This window comes from Nymphalis io, chromosome 4, assembly GCF_905147045.1.
Source record: "Nymphalis io chromosome 4, ilAglIoxx1.1, whole genome shotgun sequence".
Classification (NCBI taxonomy): Eukaryota; Metazoa; Arthropoda; class Insecta; order Lepidoptera; family Nymphalidae; genus Nymphalis; species Nymphalis io.
The window spans coordinates 13,831,184-13,855,093 of record NC_065891.1 but is presented as its reverse complement, the minus strand read 5'-3'; the positions used below and the strand labels follow the sequence as shown (position 1 = coordinate 13,855,093).

At 36.3% G+C, this 23,910-nt stretch overlaps 3 protein-coding genes across 10 annotated transcripts; 2 read left to right on the top strand and 1 right to left on the bottom strand.

Moving 5' to 3' along the window:
- Positions 1-35: 35 nt before the first annotated feature.
- Positions 36-4,151, top strand: LOC126781611 (uncharacterized). Its single transcript, XM_050506533.1, has 6 exons — positions 36-93; positions 1,025-1,077; positions 1,400-1,946; positions 2,821-2,995; positions 3,603-3,839; positions 3,919-4,151. Exons 1-6 carry the CDS (start codon positions 60-62, stop codon positions 4,130-4,132), a joined length of 1,260 nt encoding a protein of 419 aa, XP_050362490.1. The 5' UTR covers positions 36-59; the 3' UTR covers positions 4,133-4,151.
- On the bottom strand, positions 4,147-12,328 carry LOC126781608 (helicase POLQ-like). 3 transcript variants are annotated; one of them, XM_050506527.1, is made up of 16 exons: positions 11,522-12,328; positions 10,216-10,394; positions 9,776-9,967; positions 9,523-9,604; positions 8,924-9,123; positions 8,212-8,357; positions 7,453-7,614; positions 7,184-7,353; positions 6,901-7,105; positions 6,563-6,711; positions 6,075-6,226; positions 5,643-5,738; positions 5,404-5,495; positions 4,964-5,159; positions 4,701-4,835; positions 4,147-4,348 (listed from the first exon to the last, which is right to left on the bottom strand). In XM_050506527.1, the coding sequence occupies exons 1-16, from the start codon at positions 12,243-12,245 to the stop codon at positions 4,277-4,279; spliced, it is 2,952 nt and encodes a 983-aa protein (XP_050362484.1). In that variant the 5' UTR covers positions 12,246-12,328; the 3' UTR covers positions 4,147-4,276. The 3 variants fall into 3 exon arrangements, with proteins under 3 accessions (XP_050362484.1, XP_050362486.1, XP_050362485.1); XM_050506529.1 differs by lacking the exons at positions 4,147-4,348; positions 4,701-4,835; positions 4,964-5,159 and adding an exon at positions 5,195-5,215; XM_050506528.1 differs by lacking the exons at positions 4,147-4,348; positions 4,701-4,835; positions 4,964-5,159 and adding an exon at positions 5,198-5,254.
- Positions 12,329-15,011: 2,683 nt separating this feature from the next.
- On the top strand, positions 15,012-22,875 carry LOC126781613 (troponin T, skeletal muscle). Of its 6 annotated transcripts, none has more exons than XM_050506537.1 (14): positions 15,012-15,168; positions 16,675-16,714; positions 16,982-17,023; positions 17,674-17,691; positions 18,008-18,025; positions 19,029-19,056; positions 19,197-19,322; positions 19,411-19,626; positions 19,718-19,936; positions 20,008-20,100; positions 20,184-20,264; positions 20,484-20,562; positions 21,428-21,648; positions 22,671-22,875. In XM_050506537.1, exons 2-13 carry the CDS (start codon positions 16,692-16,694, stop codon positions 21,646-21,648), a joined length of 1,164 nt encoding a protein of 387 aa, XP_050362494.1. In that variant the 5' UTR covers positions 15,012-15,168; positions 16,675-16,691; the 3' UTR covers positions 22,671-22,875. The 6 variants fall into 6 exon arrangements, with proteins under 6 accessions (XP_050362494.1, XP_050362496.1, XP_050362493.1 ...); XM_050506536.1 differs by lacking the exon at positions 20,484-20,562 and adding an exon at positions 20,824-20,902 and having other exon boundaries at positions 15,013-15,168; XM_050506539.1 differs by lacking the exon at positions 18,008-18,025.
- Positions 22,876-23,910: the final 1,035 nt, after the last annotated feature.

Genomic DNA, 23,910 nt, shown 5'->3' with positions numbered 1-23,910 from the left:
TATAATATATGTAATGAATACTTTTTCAGAAATCGACTCTACGTTATAACGCGACTATAATGTTTTATGATTATATGAACTCTACAGTTGCAGGTAACAAATGTTAGTTCATAAATCATCATCATAGTATTTACATAATCTATTATGATGAAGGTGCTAATGTTAACGGTTCAGTGTAACCAGTCTGCTGGTAATTTTTAGCGGATTTACCTCCTCGCAATCAGTTTCAACTATGTTACTTATAAGCTATACCAAACTAATATTACTGTATAATGTTAGGGACTGTAATAAAGTTTGGCATATAAGTCGATTAAGTCGTGAAATACAAAAGGATGTTTTAAAAATCTCAGTAGTCGCCCAGAGCTTAAATTTTACTGGCTTGCCTCTGAAAGCACGTAAACCCATTGTCCCAAGGTTTATACTCTTCATGAATGTGTCGGTTCGCGGTCTCACTGGATTATCAGAGTAAGTGTGTAGGAATAGAAACCTATGACTGCACACACTTGTGCGTATATTGTGTACTATAATATCTTCTGTTCAGACGTCTCTTCTTCTGTTAGTTTCCATTTAAAATGGCTGCCATGGTTGAAATTAATTAGGGCAAAGTCATCACTTTGAACCTGATTTAAGAAATTAATATCAAATCTTCATTAACTTATGCGGATACTATGTCTTAATCAAATTCAAATCCCTTTAATGGCCAAAAAATTTAATTTCTTTGAAAAATATATATTATAGCCCATTATTCCCAAATATATGTATATGAATGTAATATATTTTAGCTACAAATACTTTAAAATAATTTCGACTAGGCTGTATAGTTTTCCTTTTATCATTTAATGTTAAATTAAAAAAGTTTTGACAACTGACAAGTTGACATTGAAATAATGACATTTTATTATTTACAAAATTACAAATTTCATAACCACGTTGTTACTGAAATATTGTTCCAAATTATAAATTAATTATATTTATATTGCCTTATTTATTTCGGTTTAATCATAAAAAATGTTTAAAATACCAGATTGGGAAGAGGATATTCCCAAAAATAAATCGAAATTTATAAAACCGGCACCTGTAAGTATTAATCATAGATATTGATGCTAGTTATAAATTTATAATAACTCTGTAAACAGTATCCTACCTAAGTGCTATTTTTGTTGAAGTCGAAGGCACACAGTTTAACAATTTTTACTAGAATGGAATAATATCAGCTTGGAATGGAAGAATATCAGCTTTAGCTAAAATACGTTTGAACATTAGTTATAAATATAGAATATCTCATGTTATAAAAGTACGTATTTTTAAACATCTTATACAAGAAGGTTACATAGAAATATCATAATATACAGATGGTTTTCACCTATAATTTATCTAATATAAATTGCTTTACTTACAGAAAGAAAGGAATAAACCAATTAAAAATAATACATCTCCAAGTATAAAACAAAATGAAATTAAAAAACCCAACTTTAAGTCTAAAAAAAAATTGCATACAAATACTAAGAAAACAATAGTTAATCATGTAAACCAAACTAAAAAAACAACAAAAGCTAATGTAATAATAAATAATAGTGAAGATAAAACAATAACAAAACCTGCTAATGACGAAATGGAACAAATTGAAAATAAAAAACCAAAACAAAATAAAATTATAAATGCTCCTAAAGAGGAAGAAAGCAATACGAAACATAAAAATTATTATGACACAGATAATTTAGACGAATTAATACTTCTTGAGAAAAAGAAAAAATTAAACAAACTTAATAATGACGATGTTGAAAAAATGTTTCATGAAGAATATTCAAAGGAGAAAAAAATTAAAACTAAAAATGCACGGAAGAAAGAATTAATGAAATCAGTTTTGCAAAAGGAGACTCATAGAAATACTATAAATATTAGTAGTAGCAATGCCTTGCGAGAGAGGATGTTGGAGAGGCTTAAAGGTAGTCTAATTTTCTATTGAAGTTGTAATTTGAGGCTTAAATGTATAATAATGCTTTCATTTATCACTAAATTACTTCATCTGTAACTGATATTTAATGTTTTAATTCCGAAGTCACATATTATATTAGAAAGAAGGAATATATATAATATCTTAATGGTCTAGTGGCTAGATATAAGGCCGCAGATACCGAGGTCCTGGATTCAATCCCCAAGCAGGGCCACTACAAGGTTTTTGGTTATGGGTAATAAATTATGCTTTTTTGTAAGTTTGATTTACTGATCTTGACTAATTGTTTATCTATAACGTTATATCTTACACTAATTTAAAGTTTGTGTGTTTTACATTTTCATATAATTCTAGCTCATATACTAAATCATAAAAATGACTTGATTGAAATCCAGGAATCCGATTCGAGAATAATGTAAACCAATATATGTGATATAGATGTGTAAAAATTTTATTTAAACATGTTTCTTAGGAACAGTATTACATAAATTTATCACTTGAAATGCTCCTGCACATTTGCGTTTTTATCAACTTACTATAGTGTGGAGATAATATCACACAGTAACACTATATGTCAGAAATAAATGTATAAATTTTATTATTAGGTAAGTATTTTTTTAAAACAAAACAAATGCAATAACTAGTTTTTAATCGAGAGGTAATTTATATAATTAATATTTAATTATATAATATTTATTTATATAATTTATATTATAAAAAAAAGATTGACTACTTCCGACTTTAAAATTATTGTATTTTTTTATGAATGAGTGAATGCTACTAGTTTTTGTGATACAAGAGAGAGTGATGTCTGACTATGTTCTATGATGTGTATTATAATAAATATGTCTCATTTATAATTCCAGCTGCAAAGTTTCGGTTTTTAAATGAAAAATTGTACACCTCAACTGGAGCAGATGCACAGAAACTATTTGAAGAAGACCCTACAGCATTCCAAACATACCACGAAGGGTACCAGCAGCAAATGAAGAAGTGGCCGGTCAAGCCACTAGATGTCATCATTCAACGGATACAAAAAATGTAAATATATGCAAATATTATGCTATTGTGTTTATTTATCCGTGTTCTTTTTTAATTTTAGATGTAAAACCAATACTGAATTACAACACAAAGGTCCTCGGAACAAATCCTTAAGTGTATTGTGTCTAATCATCGTAGTAAAAAAAAAACATATTTTTTTGTCCATATTTAAATAATTATAAATATTCAGTATGAAGTCGAGATGGCCTAGTGGTGAGAACGCGTGAATCTTAACCGATGATCATGGGTTCAAACCCGGGCAAGCACCACTGAATGTTTATGTGCTTAATTTGTGTTTATAATTCATCTCGTGCTTGACGGTGAAGGAAAACATCGTGAGGAAACCTGCATGTGTCTAATTTCATTGAAATTCTGCCACATGTGTATTCCACCAACCCGCATTGGAGCAGAGTGGTGGAATAAGCTCCAAACCTTCTCCTCAAAAGGCAGAGGAGACCCTAGCCCAGCAATGGGACATCAACAGGCCGTTACTGTAAATATTCAGTACACATAGAGGTTTGTAGTCTACATCGACCTCCAGCACTCTAGCATCTAAAAATATTGAATACAAGATAAGTCTACAATGAGCCGCTCGACTAACCGCCAGGCCGAAGAGCTACACGGTGGCGGACATGGGCTGCGGCGAGGCGGAGCTGGCGCGGCGCGCGGCGCAGCGCGTGCGCTCGTTCGACCTCGTGGCGCGCGCGCCCGCCGTGGAGGCGTGTGACGTCACGCGCACGCCGCTGGCCGCCGCGCAGACCGACGTGGCCGTGTACTGCCTGGCGCTCATGGGCACCGAGCTCACGCGCTACCTGCTCGAGGCCAACCGGGTGCTCCGCGTCGGGTGAGCCCTCCCGTCTCGTTTGCGACTCGTTGGCGTTCTAGTCGTTTAAAAACTGTTTTCGTTTGTTTCCCGTTTCCAGCGGTCATCTGTTGATAGCCGAAGTCGAGAGTCGTTTCGATAACGTGGACGACTTTGTTCGAGACGTTCAGAAGCTGGGATTCAGTCTCAAGAAGCTTGACAAGACACACGAGGTGTTCTACTTCATGGAGTTCACTAAGATACGGGACCCGCCCGTTAAGAAGTCGAAGTTACCGATATTGAAATTGAAACCTTGTATCTATAAAAAGCGATAAATAAAAATATATACTGAATCCGTAATTGTTTATTATTTTATTATATCACCGTACGTACATTCTTCAAAATAAATGTTAGATAATCATGTTTTTGACCTTAATTTATAATAATATCATACAGTTTTCTAATCAATTACTCCCATTTCACATGTGTAGGCCCTCCATTACGTCTTCAGCTTCCGCTCTCAGATTTTCAACTTTCTCTATGAGCATCATCTGTTAAAATAAACGAAACTCTCTTAAAAACTATAAATTAATAATATCATGAATGTCGTTAAAATACCTGAATCTTAAGCCGAAGAGTGCGGGTTCAAACCCATGTTTATGTAACTAATAAGCGTCGTGGAATGCGTGGTGGAATAAGCTCCAAACGTTCTTCTGCAGTGGGACAATTTACTTTATAATACTAAATACAATTCGAAAATAAATATATATTACATAAAAGGCAAAGTCTCGACACACTAAGAATTCAAAGCTTAAATTATTAGAAAGTTAAGTAACAATTTTATCTCCCTGAATCTTAAACTTAATCCAAAAGCGGTCATCACATTCTGGACGCCGAACTAACCCTAGCGGAGCTGATGAGGTGGTCGGCCGCCGTGCGCGACAGATGGCTGACGGCCGCCGTGAGCTCGGCCGGCGTGGCGCGCGCCACGTCCTCCACGCGACGGAACCCCGCGCGCAGCAGCTGCCGCGCCCGCGCCTGCAACCACACCGGTACTGCGGGTCAGCTGCGAGCTAAGGCCGCTCGAGACACTAGCTCGAAATAATTTAGTGGCCCAAATATTAGAATCATAAGGTGGTAGGTTGTCGCGACTTTCCACACCGCACCTTGCGCACGGCGGGCAGCTCGAGCAGGCGCTCGAGGCCGGGCGCGGCGCAGTGCTGCAGGCGCAGCGCGAGCGGCTCGAGCAGCGCGCGGAAGGCCCACAGCGCCGGCAGCTCGGCGCACACGCGCTGCGCGCCCGCCGCGCCCGCCGCCGCCGCCGCCGTGAGCGCCTGCAGCGCGCCGCGCGACACGCCGTACCTGGGGGCGACCGTCGTCTGTCCGTGGGATGTCGATGTGCAGTATCGCATAATTACCTCGTTTGAAATGTTTCGGTCGTATCCTTATAAAATGTCCTACCGTTCGTAGTTTTGTGATTAATTCACTTCCGTCCTTACAAAATTATATTTAAAAAAATAAGTCGCTACTTTTTACTTTTGATATCAAATTTGGAGTTTGCAAATTTGCCATTAAAAGCGTAATTCTGAGGTTATTGTATACGTACTTCTCGGCGACTGCGGGGAATGGCATCTGTCTCCAAAGATCACGTAACATCAGCGCTATATAAAATCTACATAGAACACTCTCCGGAACGTTCTGGAAACAAAATTAATACTTCAGCAAAAATATTTTAGAAAAAAACTACTCCATTCCAACCGACCACTTTTCGACAGGCGGTCCATTTTCCTGTCCGCCTACCTATATTATGATCGGATGTAAACCCTAAAAAGTCGGAGCACTTACAGTAATAGGTTTCCCAGTCATCATCCGAATCGCGTTCATTTCAGTTATACCCAATATCTTGGCCGTCTGCACGCCCTCTTCATCCAACTCGGAGTACTGCAACAAAGTAACTTAAAACATTATACGATATAGAACTATTTTTCACTTGTGTCCTCTGCTTGATTTAAGGTGTATATTACATAAAACACTCACGAGAATTAATGGGTAACTCTTTATCAGCTAACTGCTACCGTGCCGTGTGCCGAGCGGCGAGATGTTTACACATCAATTTTCGATGATCTTAGCGCTATAATGTCAGCAGAAAGTCTACCTAGCAGAAGGCTAAGAAAGTAACCACTATTCCTATCGACGCGTTTCGTTCTACTAATAGCTTCCAGTTCCATATAAACAATTTCTAGAAAGTTCCAAAACAATTTTTTGAAAGTTCATTACCAACGAATAATAATGCCTGTAATCGGGCTTTATATTGGAGTCGTGAGGTGTAACCAAGTACAACAGATGCAGGCTGCCCATTAGCACAAGACTTCGTGATGCTATTTCCAAGTCTTCCAACATTCGCTTTGCGACGCTCAACTCCATACATCCTGAAAACGTACTGTATTAACATGGTACAGATCTGTTCACTCAGGAAGTCGAGCCCCTCCACATTTTACGAGAGAAATTATAGGCGTAACTGTATTTTATGTTATATTTTTATAACAAATTCATTTATTTTTTCTACACCTACCAAAGATTATTATAAATAAGTAAACGAGCGTCACATATTAATGCAAACCGATAATTGAAAGTGGGGGACGGGGGCCGCGATTTCGCGAACTGGACGGTAACGTATTGTTTCAGCGGCCGGACTTTATACGTGTCGCATATATAGGGGTATATAGGTAAATTACAAAGTACTATTGAATCAACTCCCGTTATACCTTTGATGGCGGCTTTTCCGAGTTTGGTAACGGCCAACTCGGTGTCATCGTCGATAAGATCCGAATTTCTACCATCGACTATCTCGAGTGCCCCGCTATCGAGAAGCGAGCGGATCGAGTCGGCGCAGACTCGGTCGACGTCCAGCTCCCTACGATACACAAACGACGCCTTGAAGACAAAGATTTTTATGAAATTATCTAACGCAGTATGACCGTTTTTATATACGTACGTAAGATTTGTCGCAAGTACGGGAGACCAGAATAACATAAGTGGCTCAAAATAACTTGAGAAATGAAGGCGCCGAGGTGGCTGCAAACGTAAACAAGTGCGGACTCACGGCTGGGGCGGCGCCACGGCCAGCAGCGCGGCGCGCAGCAGCGCCCGCAGGCGGCGCGGCGCGGCGGCCAGGCGCAGCGCCACGCCGCTCAGCAGCAGCGCGCCCTCCGCGCCGCGCAGCGCGCTGCGCGCCGGCGCCAGCCCGCCCGCCAGCACGCCGCGCAGCCGCGCCCACTCGCGCGCCGCGCACACCACCACGCTCTCGCCTGGTCAGCGCCGACGCGTTACTAGCGGCTCTCGCGCCGTCGTCGGTCGACGTCGACGTCGACGGAAGTACGACTCACCGGCCTCGCACGCGCCGGCTCGTCCCGCGCGCCCCACCATCTGCTTGTAGGCGCCCAGGGTTATGAACTCCCTGCCGATGAGCGGCGCGCGAATGATCACTCTCTTCGCGGGGAGATTGACTCCGGCGGCCAGGGTGGACGTGCAGCACAGCACCGAGATCACGCCAGACCTATCGACGGACGAATACATTGTACGCGCTGCGAAATCATACAAAACATTAAATATTTGATTGAACATTAATAATTATGATTCCAATTCCTCCCCACACCTGAAAGCGTGCTCCAGCAGACTTCGCTCCTCGCCCGCCAGTCCCGCGTGATGGAAGGCCACGCCGAAGCGCACAAATCTAATTAGATCCACAGCCGCGCCCTCGTTGCGAAGCGCTTTTTGTAAAGCGACGCGTTCTTCAACGCGGTGGTTTGTCATTTCACTATTATAAATTTTATCCCGTTAAGTAGAGCTTACAGTATCTGGCGGCGAGTGTTACTGAAGGCAATATTTTTGTAAAATAATCAATTAATAAGTAAACATTTAAGGGACCATCCAATTGCAATAATATCGATTGATAATCCTCGATGCAACATTCGGTATGTTGCATTAAACTATGGGGATACAGGAAAGCTGTTATTTGAAATATCAAAAAATTATATGCAACATAATGAATGATTATAACAAATCAAATCAAATCATTTATTCAACATAGAAGCATTACACTTGCTTATTGATAGTCAAAATAGGTTCGGACCACCGGTTCGGAAAAGAATTACCCTGATTTGAGAAGAACCGGTGACAGAAACCATCGAATTTATATCACGTCATGTAGGTATTTACCAATTTTTAGTATAAAAATAAATAGCCAGAAGGCGATGGTTTCATACCCAAGGTGTGCTATCATCCATGAACTCACGAATTGCATAATAACCTTAAATAACATTGAAACGACACACGCATCAAAACAGCTTATATAGAGATGTAACTTCTTATAGAAAGACAAACGAAGGAGTCGCAGGGCGTCAGCGGCACCGACCTCCGCTGCAGCTTGCAGAGCAGCGCGGCGACGTTCTCGCAGTTCCGCTTGGTGGGGCAGAACAGCAGGCACGCGGCGCGCGGGGCCGTCTCGCCCACCAGCCCGCCCAGCGCGTCGGGGTCCAGCGCCGCGCCCGCGCGCGAGTACTGCCCCACACCAACACACGCACGCTTACTTCTCGTGCCATACGCAATGTCAGGTACGAGACGAACCCGCATTGATTTTTTAATCTATTGTATTAGGGATTTTTTATCCTTGTGACATGTCAAGGGCATCGTAATCTTAAGCTGTCATTATATATAAAATTATCTTTTAGGTAATTGATAAACATCATATAACATATTGCTTTAGCCACACTTTGCATTACTCCGACGTTTGATCGAGTTAGCTTAAATCTATTTATCGATGCTTCCCTAGATAATACCTCATATAAAACAATATAAAGTAACAATAGCAGAATATTTACGCAAAAGTAACAAAACGCTGTGCATATTTGAACCTAAATTGTCTAAAAGCCACTCGGCACTTCATTTAATTTCGAGTTTTAAATATGCATTGTATGATGAAATAAAATGAATCCCAGAAACATGAATTTTCTACAAAAATATTGACAATTACTTTTGCAAATTATGACTATTTGTTGCGTGTTGACGACAAGTTTCTAAATTTTTTTCGAATAGGGGACCCAACTGTTGATTACAGTAATACTCACATCAAAGGAGAGTTCTCTATCGGGCACAATTTCCATCCCGCCCGCGCCCCACACAATCCTGTGCAGAACATTGCCCAATTTCACATATTCCACCAACTCAACTGGACGGAACTGCTTCTCATATACATCAGCTTTCAAAAAAGTTGCTAAATCAGGGAGGTTACCTATAGTTGCACTCATTCCTACGATTTGTATACCCTCTGTAAGAAAACCAAATACATTAATATTTGTTATAATTATTTATAAAAGTCCGGGATGTAAAATATTTTTCATTCTCAAATAGTGATACAAGCGGTTTCGCATCCCCAAACAGTACACCTGTCGATGATACGAAGAAAAAACACAACAAAAAAAACCATAGTTTAAAAAAAATAATGATTGCAATGTCATGTTATATATATTGAGCCCAAGAACAAGAGAGCTTAAAGCTCGCTTCAGGCACAACTTACTCAACACATTTTAATTTATATCTGACACAATGATGTTATAACTGTGCTTTTTAAGCCGGAGAAAGAAGACATTTGTGGATGATAGTGAAACATGTATAAAAGATAATTATTTCTAACTTCACACTTCATATTTAGGTAAATAAAACTTACTGTTAGCAAATATAACGGTTGTCAATAACATTTCAAGTGTGCTGCCTCGTCCTGATTCTCCAATCAGATGCAACTCGTCAACCTGAATAAAATAATAAGAAGGTATCTTTTAACCATTTCCAATAATTAAAGAACTGGTATAAAAACTCAAGCAACATACCTCTTTCATCATGAAGCATTTCAATACAAAAACATTAAAATTACAAATATAAAAACAATCAAGAAATTGCAAGTGAAGTAAATTATAACTTACGACAATCAAGCCAATCTCTTGTAGTCTATCCAATTCAATTAGGCTTCTGACCAATGCGAGGCCTTTTTCAATCGTTGCAATGTATATACTGTTCTTCTTTCTCCTCTTCTTCGGTGGTATGTGCCCTTTACCACCTGCATATTCTTCTACTAAGAAATCTAACTGCAGTGCAAATGGTGCTAAGGACAAAATCTGAAAATTATTTCTATTTAATTAACTATAAATCAAACGCAATACAAAATAAGGTTCAAGATCCCATGAAAGAAATGCAAATAGCAAAATGAAGACAATACAATATTGAATTGAAAATAAATTAAACATACAAGATATACAGTTTGAATTAAATAAATTTGCATTATTTGTAAATAGCATTGTTTCCTATTTTACTTACATTATACATATATGATACAAAGAAATTATTATAAAATGAAATTTCTTACTTTTTCTTGAACTATGGCTACAAATGGTAAAATAAAGAGTGCATTTTGTTTTCTATTAAGAATCTCACGCAGCATCAATATTTCAGCTACTAAAGTTTTTCCTCCGCTGGTTGGCAAGGCATATATAAGGTTACGCCTTTCCTTGATAGCATCTAAATTAAGACATTCTTCTTGCCAGTCTGTTAAAGATAAAGCCATTTCAATATTTTTTTTAATGAACAATTTATATTTATCACCTTTAAAGGTTCATAGTATGAGGACACTTTGACCAGCAGTTTACCTTTTATTATTATTATTATTTTTTTATAGAATAGGAAGGTGGACGAGCATATGGGCCACCTGATCGTAAGTGGTCACCAAATGCCCTTAGACATTGGCATTGTAAGAAATGTCAACCATCGCTTACAGCTAATGCGCCACCAACCTTGGGAACTAAGATTTTATGTCCCTTGTGCCTGTAATTACACTGGCTCACTCACCCTTTAAACCGGAACACAACAATATTAAGTATTGCTGTTTTGCGGTAGAATATCTGATGAGTGGGTGGTACCTACCTATTAAGGTACCTACTAGCTTTAGTGGTTTAAGACTAAGCAAACATTTTTAGTATATCTTTGTTATTTGATATTAAAGCTTGATAACTTGAAATGGAAATATCTCATGGAAAAATTAAGACTGTTCACTTTATTTAAACAAGCACAACCATACAGGTAGAACACAGTCACCTTTAAGCACAACTGATTTAATGGATAATTTTATCAATATTACCAAAGCCTATGTATGTATGTATGTACATATATACAGTAATATTTTATGTACCAAAAATTTTATAAAAATATTTTTGATTTTCAAATGGTAATAATTGGATGGAGTTACGCAAATTAGATCCAATCTTCAAAAACCTATTTTGAAGCTATTGTATTAAATGTTATTTATTCGATTGATATGGTGTTTTGTTATTTATTTTATTGAAATTCCAACTTTTTATAAATTTCTTTGTGACAGGATCTATGATGTGTAACTTTGGTAAAGTATGATAATGAATATAATACTCTAATCTTCATAATCTAGTAAGCTAGATGATAGATGTTTGTTTTTGGCCAGTATCCTCCACAACAATTTCAAGCACAGCGGCCAATCTCAAGAGATTAAGCCAGCTGCACATATTTTATTCTATTAAATATATCTTTATTCTAATAAACACATTAATAATGAGATTTCTACAAGTACTTTAGTAGTAGAAGTTGAGACAGTATTATGATATTTATATTCTGCTTGTAATATGAAAAAGTATCAAAAAAATTACCATAAAATTTTTCAATATTTCTGTATGTCTTAAACAATCCCTTCACAATCATAGGCAATCCATAAAAATTATTCTGGTTCATATTTATAGTAACTTGATTTTTAGAACATTTACTTATTTCATCGCTTTTAGTGTTTTCTTGATTAGCTATAATTCCACTTTCTCTTATATCTAGTAAAAATGAGTCTTTTGTTTCAAACAAAGAACTCTTATCATCATTATTACAATTGATATTTATTATAGATTGATTTAAATTATCGAAACTTTGCTCTATTTCATCTCTAAAAAGTTTTTCACATCTAGATGTTAGGATACTACAGTCAGCCGTCTTAATCTCTTCTTCTGGTCTTGTTTGAAACTCATTATTAAATTCATCTCCACAATCCATGAGTATATTCTCTTTATTCTTGGAAGCTATAAATGAATCCCAATTTTCAACATCCTTAAAGAAGCATGTTTCAAAAACTCCAGGTGAACATGGTATCTCACTAGCGACTGAGCTATTACTTGTTGATTCACATAAATATTCTATTTGATTGCACGGTAGCGGCGGCGAATCACACTTATTAGGTAAATTCGAAGAAAGACGCATTTGAATAGGCGTGCTGTTAATAATAGATGCATTTGGCGATTTAACTCCGTTTTGAGTAGGTCTCGTGTATCTTACTCCGAGCCGACGTCGTTTCGGCGTCGATGGGTCACATGATTCACTATGATAATTCATTTTTATGATATTAACTGAATAATTCAATAATTATCTTTTATTGCACATTATTATTAATAAAATCAAATGGATTTAGGTAAATAAGCAAGGGGAAACAATTTGAAATAATGTCATACTGACAGTGATAATAAAAGGAAATATTAGTTCAGAAATTAAAACTATATTTTTTATAAAAATTCAATATCAAAATATACAAGCACTTTTGTAATTCGTCAATCTTTTTAGAAATTATGTGACCAGACTAAAAAACCCTAAACAGAACACGTAAAAGTTGCATGTTCAATCTTGGCCCTTCAACAAACGTTATTGGAATAGTGTCGGATTACCGGCCATCGGATTAGGAGTAAGGGAATAGAGAGTGTATCTGTGTTTGCGCACACACTTATGCACTATAATATGTCTTGCGTGGTTCGCTAATCTCTTGATATTGGCCGCCTTGACCGAATTCGTCCAGGTGAACAGCATAATCATGAATATAACTTAAAAAAAATTGGATATTCTTCGGTCCAGCTTTATGTTAGTAATAATATGTCAAATCATTAAAAAATAGTAAATTGTCTATGGTTTCATTCAATGTTATTGATTTGATATTGCCGGATACTCACAATTAATAAATAAACATCAAAAGCCTACAATCCCTACGCCTAACCATAAATTTACTTGGTGATAGGGCTTTGTGCAAGCCCTTCTGGGTAGATACCACCCTCTCATCAGATATTCTACTGATAAACAATAATACCTAGTTTGACATTATTGTTCCGGTTTGAAGGGTGAGTGAGCCAGTGTAATTACAGGCACAAAAGACATCTTAGTTCCCAACGTCGGTAGCGCATTGGATATGTAAGGAGGGGCTAATATTTCTTACAGCGCCAATATTTATAAGCGGTGGCGGCGGTAACTACTTACGATCAAGTGGCCCATTTGCCGGACCACCTACCAATTTTATAAAAATAAAAAGGCCATTAGCGAGATAGCTTTATGATCTACAGTCACTAACTTATTTGAAATATTGGTTTATGGTTAGCATAAATATGTTTTCTAGAAGGTGAATGATACCAACCATCGTCTGGGTTAGTACCACCCACTCATCAGATATTCTACCGCAAAACAGCAGTACTTGGTATTGTTGTGTTCCGGTTTGAAGGGTGAGTGAGCCAGCGTAATTACAGACACAAGGGACATAACATCTTAGTGCCCAAGGTTAGTTGCGCATTGGTGATGTAATCGATGGTTAACATTTCTTACAATGCCAATGTCTATGAGCGTTGGTGATTACTTACCATCAGGTGGCCCATATGTTCGTCCGCCTTCCTATTCTATAAAAAAGGACGCCTATTTTAGGTAAGTAGGGGTTGTAAAGACAGGTTTCATATACACGACGTCAGCACGCGTCGCTACCACGACGGTGCGGCGATTTTATTACGTAGAAATAGTAAGCACCTTTTATCTTTATAGATTCCAGCAAGTAGTCCCTGCAAACTCCTCTCCTCCTTCTCTTGCATTAACGGTGTAAAGAAGCCTTAAGGTTGTGGATGATAAAACGATGCTAAATATCTACGAGTTTAGATTTTGATCACCTGTGTTACTAAGCCTTGCTTGTTTGTTTAGTGCTGGCCCGTCTGATTGGGATCCAGGTCAGTCACCTTCTTGTGTTGCACCCTGGCACAGTTGGTAAGAACTATTTGAAGTACTGACCGGTCATGGTGAACGACTGGTGCGGTGGTGCCATACAAGTCGCTCTTGATGCGAGCGACCATATGGCACAAGCCTCCCTTCGAGGAGAAAGCGAGGAGCGCGTAGTGTCCTCTCACTTTTACCTCTTATAATGCCAGTGGTTATGACAAAAGTAATTTCTTGCCATCAGGGCCCATTTGCTCGTCAGCCTTTTTAAAATAAGTTAAAAGTAAAAATCATCATATACATCTCTAGACAGTACGCAATGATAAAATTAACAGTTTATAAAATTGCTATTATATTACACACAAACAATGACTTATTATTAAGACAGTGAAGGAAAACATCGTGAGGAAACCTGCATGTGTCTAATTTCATTGAAATTATGCCACATGTGTATTCTACCAACCCGCCTTGGAGCAGCGTGGTGGAATAAGCTCCAAACCTTCTCCTCAAAAGGGAGAGGAGGCCTTAGCCTAGCAGTCGGACATTAACAGGCTGTTACTGTTAATGACTTATTATATAACAATTTTATGAAAACATAACATAGACAACAATCTATACGTATTATAATTGTCATCCAAGATTTTACTATTATGGTAAGTTTTTATTATGGTATGTTCATAAATAACGCATTGTCACTATTGAGATAGTAAATTTAATAGTATCGCGTTGACATTGTTCTTAAAATGTTCAATTTCCCTTAAAATATACGAAAATGTGTATTAATATATTACATAAATTACACACCGTTTTCCCACTTTCTGACATCATCGGGAGTCAAAGAATTTTGTAATAAATCTAATCGCTACATAAACGGCTATTGCCAAAATGTAGTAATGAAGTAACTTATTACAAAAATATTGAATAAAAGAAGTATTATAATTATTAATGGTCGTATGTTCGTGCACATTTAATACTATCCAGCGACTTGGCTGCAACAAGAACCTCCCGTCAGGAGCGGACGTTTAGGTGTGAAGCCACGCCCTTCACGACCTCCTGCTAGGTTGGAATCGCGAGTGCAGGGTTTCAGCGAGCTCTTTAGAAATCGGAGCTGGCTGCGTTCGGCTCAAAAATGACTGCGGCTAAATATATCCCGCGGGGTGCGGGGCAGCCGCGGCGGCGCGGTCGCAGCGCGGGCCGGTCAGAGCCGCCCCGGTCGCCGCGGACTCCACATTCCAACGTCGCTGTGCTGCCGGTCGAAGAACCAGTGCCGAGTGACTGAGTGACCGCCTTCAACCCGTGCGACGTAAGTGCCGTGCCGTGTAGTGCCAGTGTCCAGATGTACAGTGTGTAGGAGCCCTTAGTGCGTTCGAAAACGGAATTGTTTTTGGAAAATAAAAAGTTTGGAGAAAAGTTTCAGTACGAAAAGGACTTGCATTGTAGTGGCCTAAAAATAAGCGCAGCGTGAACTGTGCCAAATCGGGTGGCGCTGCGCGCCGAAATAGAATTGCCATCTTTAGCGTGCGGGATTACGTTACCGCACCTCTTACACACACGTTACATAAATATATTTTTTAAACATCATACACTACACACTGTACACTAGGATTGAGATTTTCTCAAGAAATTGGTAAATTCATACATATCTAATAAAAATTCAGTTATTTTTAAAAATTATATTTACAAAAATACCATTTTGAATTTATGTAGAGGACCTTGTTTCGGATCCTTCGTTATGTTATAATTTAAAAAAAATATATTGTGTTCTATAAATAAAAATTTTAAACTTTCATACGAGAATTCCCTTTTAATTAAATTATTTTATTTTTTATTGAGTAAAAAAAAAACTATTATTATATTATTTAGTATGCAGGTAATAATTGAATAATTACTATGTGTTTGCTTATTTCAAAATATTGGGATTTAATGTTTTATTTATTATTATTACGCCAATTTAAACATTTTTTCCCACGTTACACTAATAATATAATTCCTTATTAAAAATCAATTAAGACAGAACCAAACATAAGTAGGTAGGGGCCTGCGTGTAGGCGCATGATTAATAAATAGCAATACTGAAATCGGCACCGCGAGCGTAACTAAACTGGACGAACAATCCAATTTTGATGTAGCTTTGAACATTTGCCAAGAAGCCAGCGGGACGTGGGTGCGCCTAATGGTCGGAAAGATAAAACCGCTCAAAATAGATTGAACTTCATAAACAATGAGATAGACTCGTATGAGTATTGACAGGCAACCTATATGCTATTTTAATATTACGTGTTGCTGTGTTCACGACTGCGTTCACGTTCACTTTCGATATTTGAACCTTGAAACCACTACATTTCCATTATCACACACGTTGATTCTAGGTATGATAGTGTTAGCTAATATCCTGTATCAACAACTAAGTTTTATCAAAACCGTTTCAATGATTTTTGCGTAATTTATCAACATATATATTGATTTTTACAAATACAAAAACAGACGGTTAATTAGTTTACTATACATGTATATATGTTAATATAACCATAATATATAGAGTCATCATAACATCAAATTAAAGATTTAAGATCAAACTAAGAATTTTGTAAACAAATTAATTTTTGTTATGGAATATATATTTTTTTTACATTTGAGTACCAAAATGAACTCGTTTATTCTTCAATCGTTTAAAAATCAAATCACTAGCGACTACGGGTATAGATATCGGTGCTTAATAGTTTTAAGTTAGCTTATACTTCTATAAATATAAAAGGGAAATAACTTTTACCGAAATATTCACAACTAAATAACAAACCTTTTTTTGCAGACTAATAAATCACCAATATGTCTGACGAAGAGGAATATTCGTAAGTATCAAAACTCCACATCGCTCAATACAAAATATCAATTTTACACAAATTAAGCTATTTCAAAATACGTAATACAACACAACACTAAATATATACTTACACTTATAACAGACAATTCTATCAACTTTATCAAAATCCCTTTTCAACTGTAGATGTAAATATCCTCTTACTAACCTATGCTAATGACCCCCAATATGAAAGTGTATTGCATCCACCGTGTATCGCGTTAATCGAACAGTTTTGTATCATTGATATATTCCACAGTGGCTCCGAGGAGGAGGAAGTTGAAGAAGAAGTCCCGGAGACGTAAGTATTTCTGCTGCAATCAGCGTCCACCCCCCCCCCCCCCAAAGTCTAGTTTCATTACTCCCGTTTGGTTTTAGACTTTCAAGCTTATTAAGCCCAGACTTTCTGCCTCGCAGAATTATTTGCCAATTTTCTTTAGATCATAGAGAACAAAATTTTAGTGATAAATTTCGATATGTAAATTCGAGATACATTTTAATTTTCCCATCTTATCATATCCTCTACTTTTAGTTACGTTAGTTGCACGCCCTCACCAACCCCTATTCTCTCTTTTGTTACAGGAAGTAAGTGGCGTGCCCTTTCGTTGATCCGACACTTGCACTCACTTCGCTATTTAGGCTAAGATTAGACTCCCGTCTAGCGCTTCTAGTGCTGAATCTTCGCTTTTATTGCTTTCAGATTCTCAACTATCCATAGGAGCTCTGCTCTCAAAAACGCTTTATTAATATCGAAAACATTTTTTAACATCTAATAAATACCATAGATCTTTATGATCGTCTTGGTAACAGGTAAGTATGTGCAATTAATCATTCTAATATGGAAGTGCTTTGTGAAGTGTAATATACAAAATATAATGGTTTTAAGATATATAAGTTTCTAATTTGGTGTATTTTTTTCTTTTACGCCGCTGTTGCCGTTACTCATTGAAGACCCGCTCCCAAACAAGAGTAAGTATTATAAACATTTAGTGTAATTTAAGATGAAACGCTTCGCTTTTAGTGACTGAATGTGGTCATAAGATCGTGCAACGCTGAGATTGGAAACGAAATTAATATATTGCACTGGGTGAATGAACAACCAATTGAAAGGATATTACAAAATTTAAAAATTATGTTACAAACACACGTAACTTTTTTTTTTATTTTGGATGCGCGAAATAATCCTCTCACCGCTTTTTTTTATTTATCTATCTGTGATTCTTTAAGTTAAAGAGTAGTAAATTGTAAAGTGTAGTAGAGGCTGATTGTCATTTTCTGTTTCTAGGAGTAGACCGTCGATCGCGTAAGTTGCACCGCTCTCTGTGGTGTCACTAACTGAGTAACCTTAATATTAACCTAAAGAGGCCCGGGCGCATATACACATTGAGAAAATTTCTCTAATTCTAGATTAATCGCGTCCGACCACACGATCGTTGAATAAACGATTAAGCCAACCGTGGTCGAACGCTATTTTTATCGCCGGTTGGCGTTCTATTTTTGTAATTATCGCGTTGCGCCCGCGCCGTCCCGCAAACAAATCAGATGTCGGTCAACGGGAAACTCGAAGAGTTCTCAAGACTTTTTCCTTAATAACTAATTGCACGATGATACCGTTTCAACTAAAGCATGTCTAATACGTAATATTATTGTTGTATGTAAACCATTGTCCTCGATAAGTAATAAAAATATTTCATAATCGACAAATTTACACAAATAAATTAAAACGATTTACAAACCAGATACACAGAACAATACATGCTTTATTGACAAATGTTTTAATAATATTATTGTTTATTTTTAATGGCAAAGTACATGTAGTACATACTGACTTAACAGTGTATATGCCATTTAATTACAACTTGTATAAAAGGTAAACAAATTAAAAGCATATAATCGAATTACGACACCCTGATAATTACATTGTCAGTAGTAGACGATTCATCGATGTGTTTTTCTTACTACAAAAATATTAAATAAGATGTTATGTATACCGCAGAAATCGACGTTTATTTATTAGGTTATGTTGACGTCTCTTTGTTTACGTTTTGTACAGCTTTTAAAGAAATGGGTCATATGTTGTAAGTGTTAACTTTATATAACAAAAAGTAAGCTGACGACACATTAACTTTACCAAAGCAACACAAAGTATTCTAAATAAGAAAAACAAAAACCTATTAAAAGACAGAAATAATAATTTCATCGTAACAAACGCTATATGTATTGTGAACCGTGACAGTTGCGGGTTTTAACATTAACATAAACTATTCCACGAGATTTATATTCTGACATTAGACTTTCATTTTCAGGGGTGAGGGAGACCCAGAGTTCATCAAGGTAAGATAATTGACAAATTATTACATATAATAATATTTGACTTATGTATATATTACAAAGTAAGAATAAAATATGTTAAATATGTCAGAACAATAAATTATCTAAATTTATTAATAAATAAAAACATTTTTTTTAAACAGCGTCAAGACCAGAAGCGGTCGGACTTGGACGAACAACTGAAGGAGTACATTAACGAATGGCGCAAACAGCGGGCCAAGGAGGAAGATGAGCTCAAACGCCTCAAAGAGAAGCAGGCCAAGCGCAAGGTAATTCATATATTTACAACTTGTGGATTAATAAAATTTCAATCCAAGATAAACTAAACAAAATATTTAATAAAACCATTTTGTTAAGGTATCTCGCGCTGAGGAAGAGAAGCGCCTCGCTCAAAAGAAGAAGGAAGAAGAAGAAAGGAGAGTCCGTGAAGCCGAAGAAAAGAAACAACGTGACATCGAAGAGAAGAGGCAGCGACTCGAAGAAGCCGAGAAGAAACGCCAGGCTATGCTTCAGGCCATGAAGGATGCCAGCAAGACCGGTCCTAACTTCACTATTCAGAAGAAGAATGAGAACGTGAGTTTCAGTAAAAAAAACAATGTACAAAAACAAAATTAAACACAAGTAAGTAAAGTAAATAATTATCGTCATGTTATATTTTTAACAGTTCGGCATTACTAGCGCTCAACTCGAGCGCAACAAGACCAAGGAACAACTTGAGGAAGAGAAGAAGATCTCATTGTCGATCCGCATCAAGCCCCTTAATATCGAAGGTCTCTCCGTGGACAAGCTCCGACAGAAGGCCGTCGAATTATGGGAGTGCATTATCAAACTCGAGACAGAGAAATACGATCTCGAGGAGAGGCAAAAGAGACAGGACTACGACGTGAGTAATTACGTAAATTAAATAATTTGCATTGCTTTTTTACAATTTCTAATACTTACCTTATTTAACAGTTAAAAGAGCTCAAAGAAAGACAGAAACAACAATTGAGGCACAAGGCCCTCAAGAAAGGTCTCGACCCAGAGGCGCTAACAGGCAAGCATCCCGTGAGTATAAAAACAATAATGTAATTTTAATCATCAATATTTCCAAAATTTCATACGTAACTCATGAGTTTTTTCATTTATAGCCCAAAATCCAAGTTGCGTCCAAGTACGAGCGACGCGTCGACACACGTTCCTACGATGACAAAAAGAAATTGTTCGAGGGTGTAAGTACAGCATTTAAAAGTGAAGACATACAACTTAAATTACCGTTTTAATTCTACAAATTAGAACAGCTCTTTAGAATCTTTTCATCCTTATATTGTGAGTTTTGTTTAGCAAATATGAAACCCTAACAATATAGATGGAAATCAAGGATTATGTGAAAAACTATCACAATAAAATTAAATGCTTTTCTGAATTCAAATGAGCAAATTTAAATACAGGGTTACGATACTATAGCAGCTGAGGTTTTGGAAAAGACGTGGAAAGAGAGGATGGAAGAGTTCATGAACCGCACGAAAAGTAAGATGCGGAAATGGAGTCATGTTGTTTATCTCCCCATATTTGCTCCAATGTATGGCATGTCCACGTGACCCCGGCATGTTCTTGCATCAGTATCATAGGTTATAAAATATCACTAAGGTTGTTTAATAGATATTGTCAAATAATAGACATGTATCATTTGACAATGTCTTAAAACAATTTCTCATGGGATGCACTTCGACATAACGATCCTTTTGTTGTTTTAACCTCGAAATTGAACCTTGTGTTAACCGTTCCTAGGACCTAGAAAAACTGAACAAGGACTTCCTTGAGAAGGTGTGGCAAGAAAGAGCCGACCAGTTCGGCGGCAGGCAAAAGAGTAAGTCTCACATCAGGATATAGATTCTTTACAATTTTAAAAACCTTTCGAAATCTTTTCAAAATTATTTTCATCTTTTCAATATCCGATTGAATATAAATTTCAATATATAGGAACTACTAAAATAATTGTAAAAAACTGTGCGTAAGTAAGATATTTTCCTTTATTTGTTGTGTGAATACCAATTTTATGAAGCACTCGTGTGAAAGAAAGTGTACATACATTGACCAAATATACTTAATCCATCACTGCTCGTGTCATTCAGTTGTTTACTGTTGTTAATATTCCCAATTTAATGTTACCACGAAAACACGAGTCCTAAACATTACACACAACACAACATTTATATTAGCATCAATATCGTCGATATACGGAACAAAAATACAAATGATTTTTTATATATTTCATCATTTATTTTTTTGACGATTGTCAACCATTTTAATTTTCACACGCAACCCGAATTCAATACACAGATTCTATAAATACACAATAACGCTTGGCTATAACATTATGTTAATTATACAGCGAGACTGCCTAAGTGGTTCGGAGAGAGGCCCGGCAAAAAGAAGGGCGATATCGAATCCCCCGAAGGCGAGGAGGACGTAAAGGCGGAAGTCGAGGAGGAAGAAGAACCTACCTTCGAACCCGAGCCCGAGGAGGAGGAGGTTGAAGAGGTCGAAGAGGTCGAGGAGGAAGAGGAGGAGGAAGAAGAAGAGGAGGAGGAAGAGGAAGAGGAGGAGGAATAAGTGAGTTGAACGATTCATAAATAATCGATATACATTAACATTACATGCATTACTGATTCATTGTCATAAAATTGAAAATATGATATCCAATAATAAAATTTTTAAGGCAGGTGCAATTCAATATCTTTCTTGTTGTTTTGAAATGGTATATATAATAGTGAATACATAATCGCCAATCGCTATTGGCGCCAAAATTCATGTATTAAATTGGCAAGCCAATGTTGCCAAATCCATCCATCATTCGCTAATCATTTAATCTTTAACTGTGTTGTAAATAGTAATTAGTTTCTATGAGTAATCTTACGTTGAGTAAATATTTGGCAAGCGTGATAGTTTTAAAGCATATATTATATATATATATATATATATATATATATATATATATATATATATATATATATATATATATAATATATATATATATCTAAAGGTAGAAATAATGATTATTCTTAATCCAAAATAAGCTTTAAAAACGTTTTATTTTCCTTGAAATATTTTCCCTTCTTGTTTAATCTGTGCTTTTATATATCCCTTTTGAAATGTCAATGTCTCTTAAATTGTTGTAATCAAAATAATATCGCATTTATGTTAGTGGCCTCTCCGACAAAAAAAGGTATCCAAACTTTGATTATCTATTGATTATATTTGATTATCTGTGTTTATTTGGCTAACTGTACCGCGTCACACAGCATAAATTATTGTTATTAGAGTATTGTATTATAGTCATGATTGTAAGTGAAACCTCTTTGGTCGCCTTGAGACTGGAATTTTAAGGTCAAATTTTATTATGATTCTATATTTAAAATTTAAATGGAACGAATGTGAGACAAAAACGTTTTACTTCATGTATATGCTCAGAGATGCAGGCAATATTTTTTATGAATGATTAAAAAGTATTTAAGACGACATATTTAACAGCGTAGAATGTACATATATTAGATATTATACGGCTATGTCAAATAAACGTAATTAAGTAACAAGTTCTAATAAGATATATTTTCATATTTTTGTATTAATTTCAGATACAAGGAGCCACTCTTGACCAGGGTTAGACCGCCGACTCGGACCAGACGCGTCGGAATGTACTGTTTTGTAACCAATCCATTAACTTATTTCTATTATAAATTATTTTTATTATTTATACTGTTGAATCATTCGTTACGGAACATGGACGTTTACTGCGTCGCCAACATCTATGACGTCACAATAAACTAATTTATTTCATAAGGCTTTTGTGTTTTTTTACCTTACTATTCCAACTACATATTAAAATACAAATCTGTTACGAATGTGTCAAATCTTTAAAAAGTACTAAATTGTCTATGGTCTCATCGCAATATCTTTGCGTAAGGTGTCAGTGATGATTACCATGTAAATAGTGTATAGTTGAATAAACAAAGACAAAAACTCATAATACAATATCATGTATCTTAAGATCTTAATTTCACATCGTAATTAAAAATCATCACATTTGTTTATGATTTTAGGGGACAATTTTCCAAATGCCTTTGGCTGCCTCGTTGATCTAGTAGCTTGATGTAAGACCGCATACCCGGAGGTCCTGGGTTCAATTCCCAGGTCGGGCCAATAAAAATTTATTGAGTTTTTCTATCAGAAAATTCTCAGAGTCTGGAAGTTGGAAGTACGTACACTCCCGTGCCTCGGAAGGCCGCTGTGGCCGAAATCGGTCTGGAGGACATTATTATTATTTCCAAATGCAGTATCGAATGAATTTTCTTTTTAATAAGATTTGATTATTTTGATAAAAACTATATATTATATATAAAAGAAATAAAGAAAAACTTTTAACGCCATTTTTCCGTATTCCCAAATTCAAATAATCCTTTCTTTTGCATACATACTTTTACCGTAAAATTGGCAAATACTTTAGAAATTTACCAATCAATAAATTTCCCATGTTAAACAAAAACATTAATAAATAAGGCTCGTCACTTACATTTTATAGATGATAAAACGGATTGCAGTTATACATTGATTTTCATGCCAAATATATAATATTAAAATATATTTTATTATGATACCTATGTAACTTACATAGGTATTTACATTTCGATGGAAAAGAATAACTACGGTAGGAAAAAAAGTTTTTATTTACTTTAATCTTGTATAAAGATGTCTCAAAAGTACTAATGAAAGCCTACTTAAATAAAGTATATTTTGATTTTGTTTGGTGTTTAAACAAAAGTATAAATAGTATAAAATTATATGATATATATTAGGAAAGTATTAAAAGAAAAAGTT

Bases quoted from the DNA above. Each gene is read 5' to 3' on its own strand.
- LOC126781611 (XM_050506533.1), top strand. From the start codon at position 60: ATGTTTTATGATTATATGAACTCTACAGTTGCAG. The intron at 94-1,024 runs GTAACAAATGTT...TTAAAATACCAG, and splicing joins TATGAACTCTACAGTTGCAG to ATTGGGAAGAGGATATTCCC. The intron at 1,947-2,820 runs GTAGTCTAATTT...TTATAATTCCAG, and splicing joins GATGTTGGAGAGGCTTAAAG to CTGCAAAGTTTCGGTTTTTA.
- LOC126781608 (XM_050506527.1), bottom strand. From the start codon at position 12,245: ATGAATTATCATAGTGAATCATGTGACCCATCGACGCCGAAACGACGT. The intron at 10,395-11,521 runs GTAATTTTTTTG...TATCTTTAACAG, and splicing joins AAATATTGAAAAATTTTATG to ACTGGCAAGAAGAATGTCTT. The intron at 4,349-4,700 runs GTTAGTTCGGCG...TTATTTTAACAG, and splicing joins ACCTCATCAGCTCCGCTAGG to ATGATGCTCATAGAGAAAGT.
- LOC126781613 (XM_050506537.1), top strand. From the start codon at position 16,692: ATGTCTGACGAAGAGGAATATTC. The intron at 19,057-19,196 runs GTAAGATAATTG...TTTTTTAAACAG, and splicing joins GAGACCCAGAGTTCATCAAG to CGTCAAGACCAGAAGCGGTC. The intron at 20,101-20,183 runs GTGAGTATAAAA...TTTCATTTATAG, and splicing joins CGCTAACAGGCAAGCATCCC to CCCAAAATCCAAGTTGCGTC.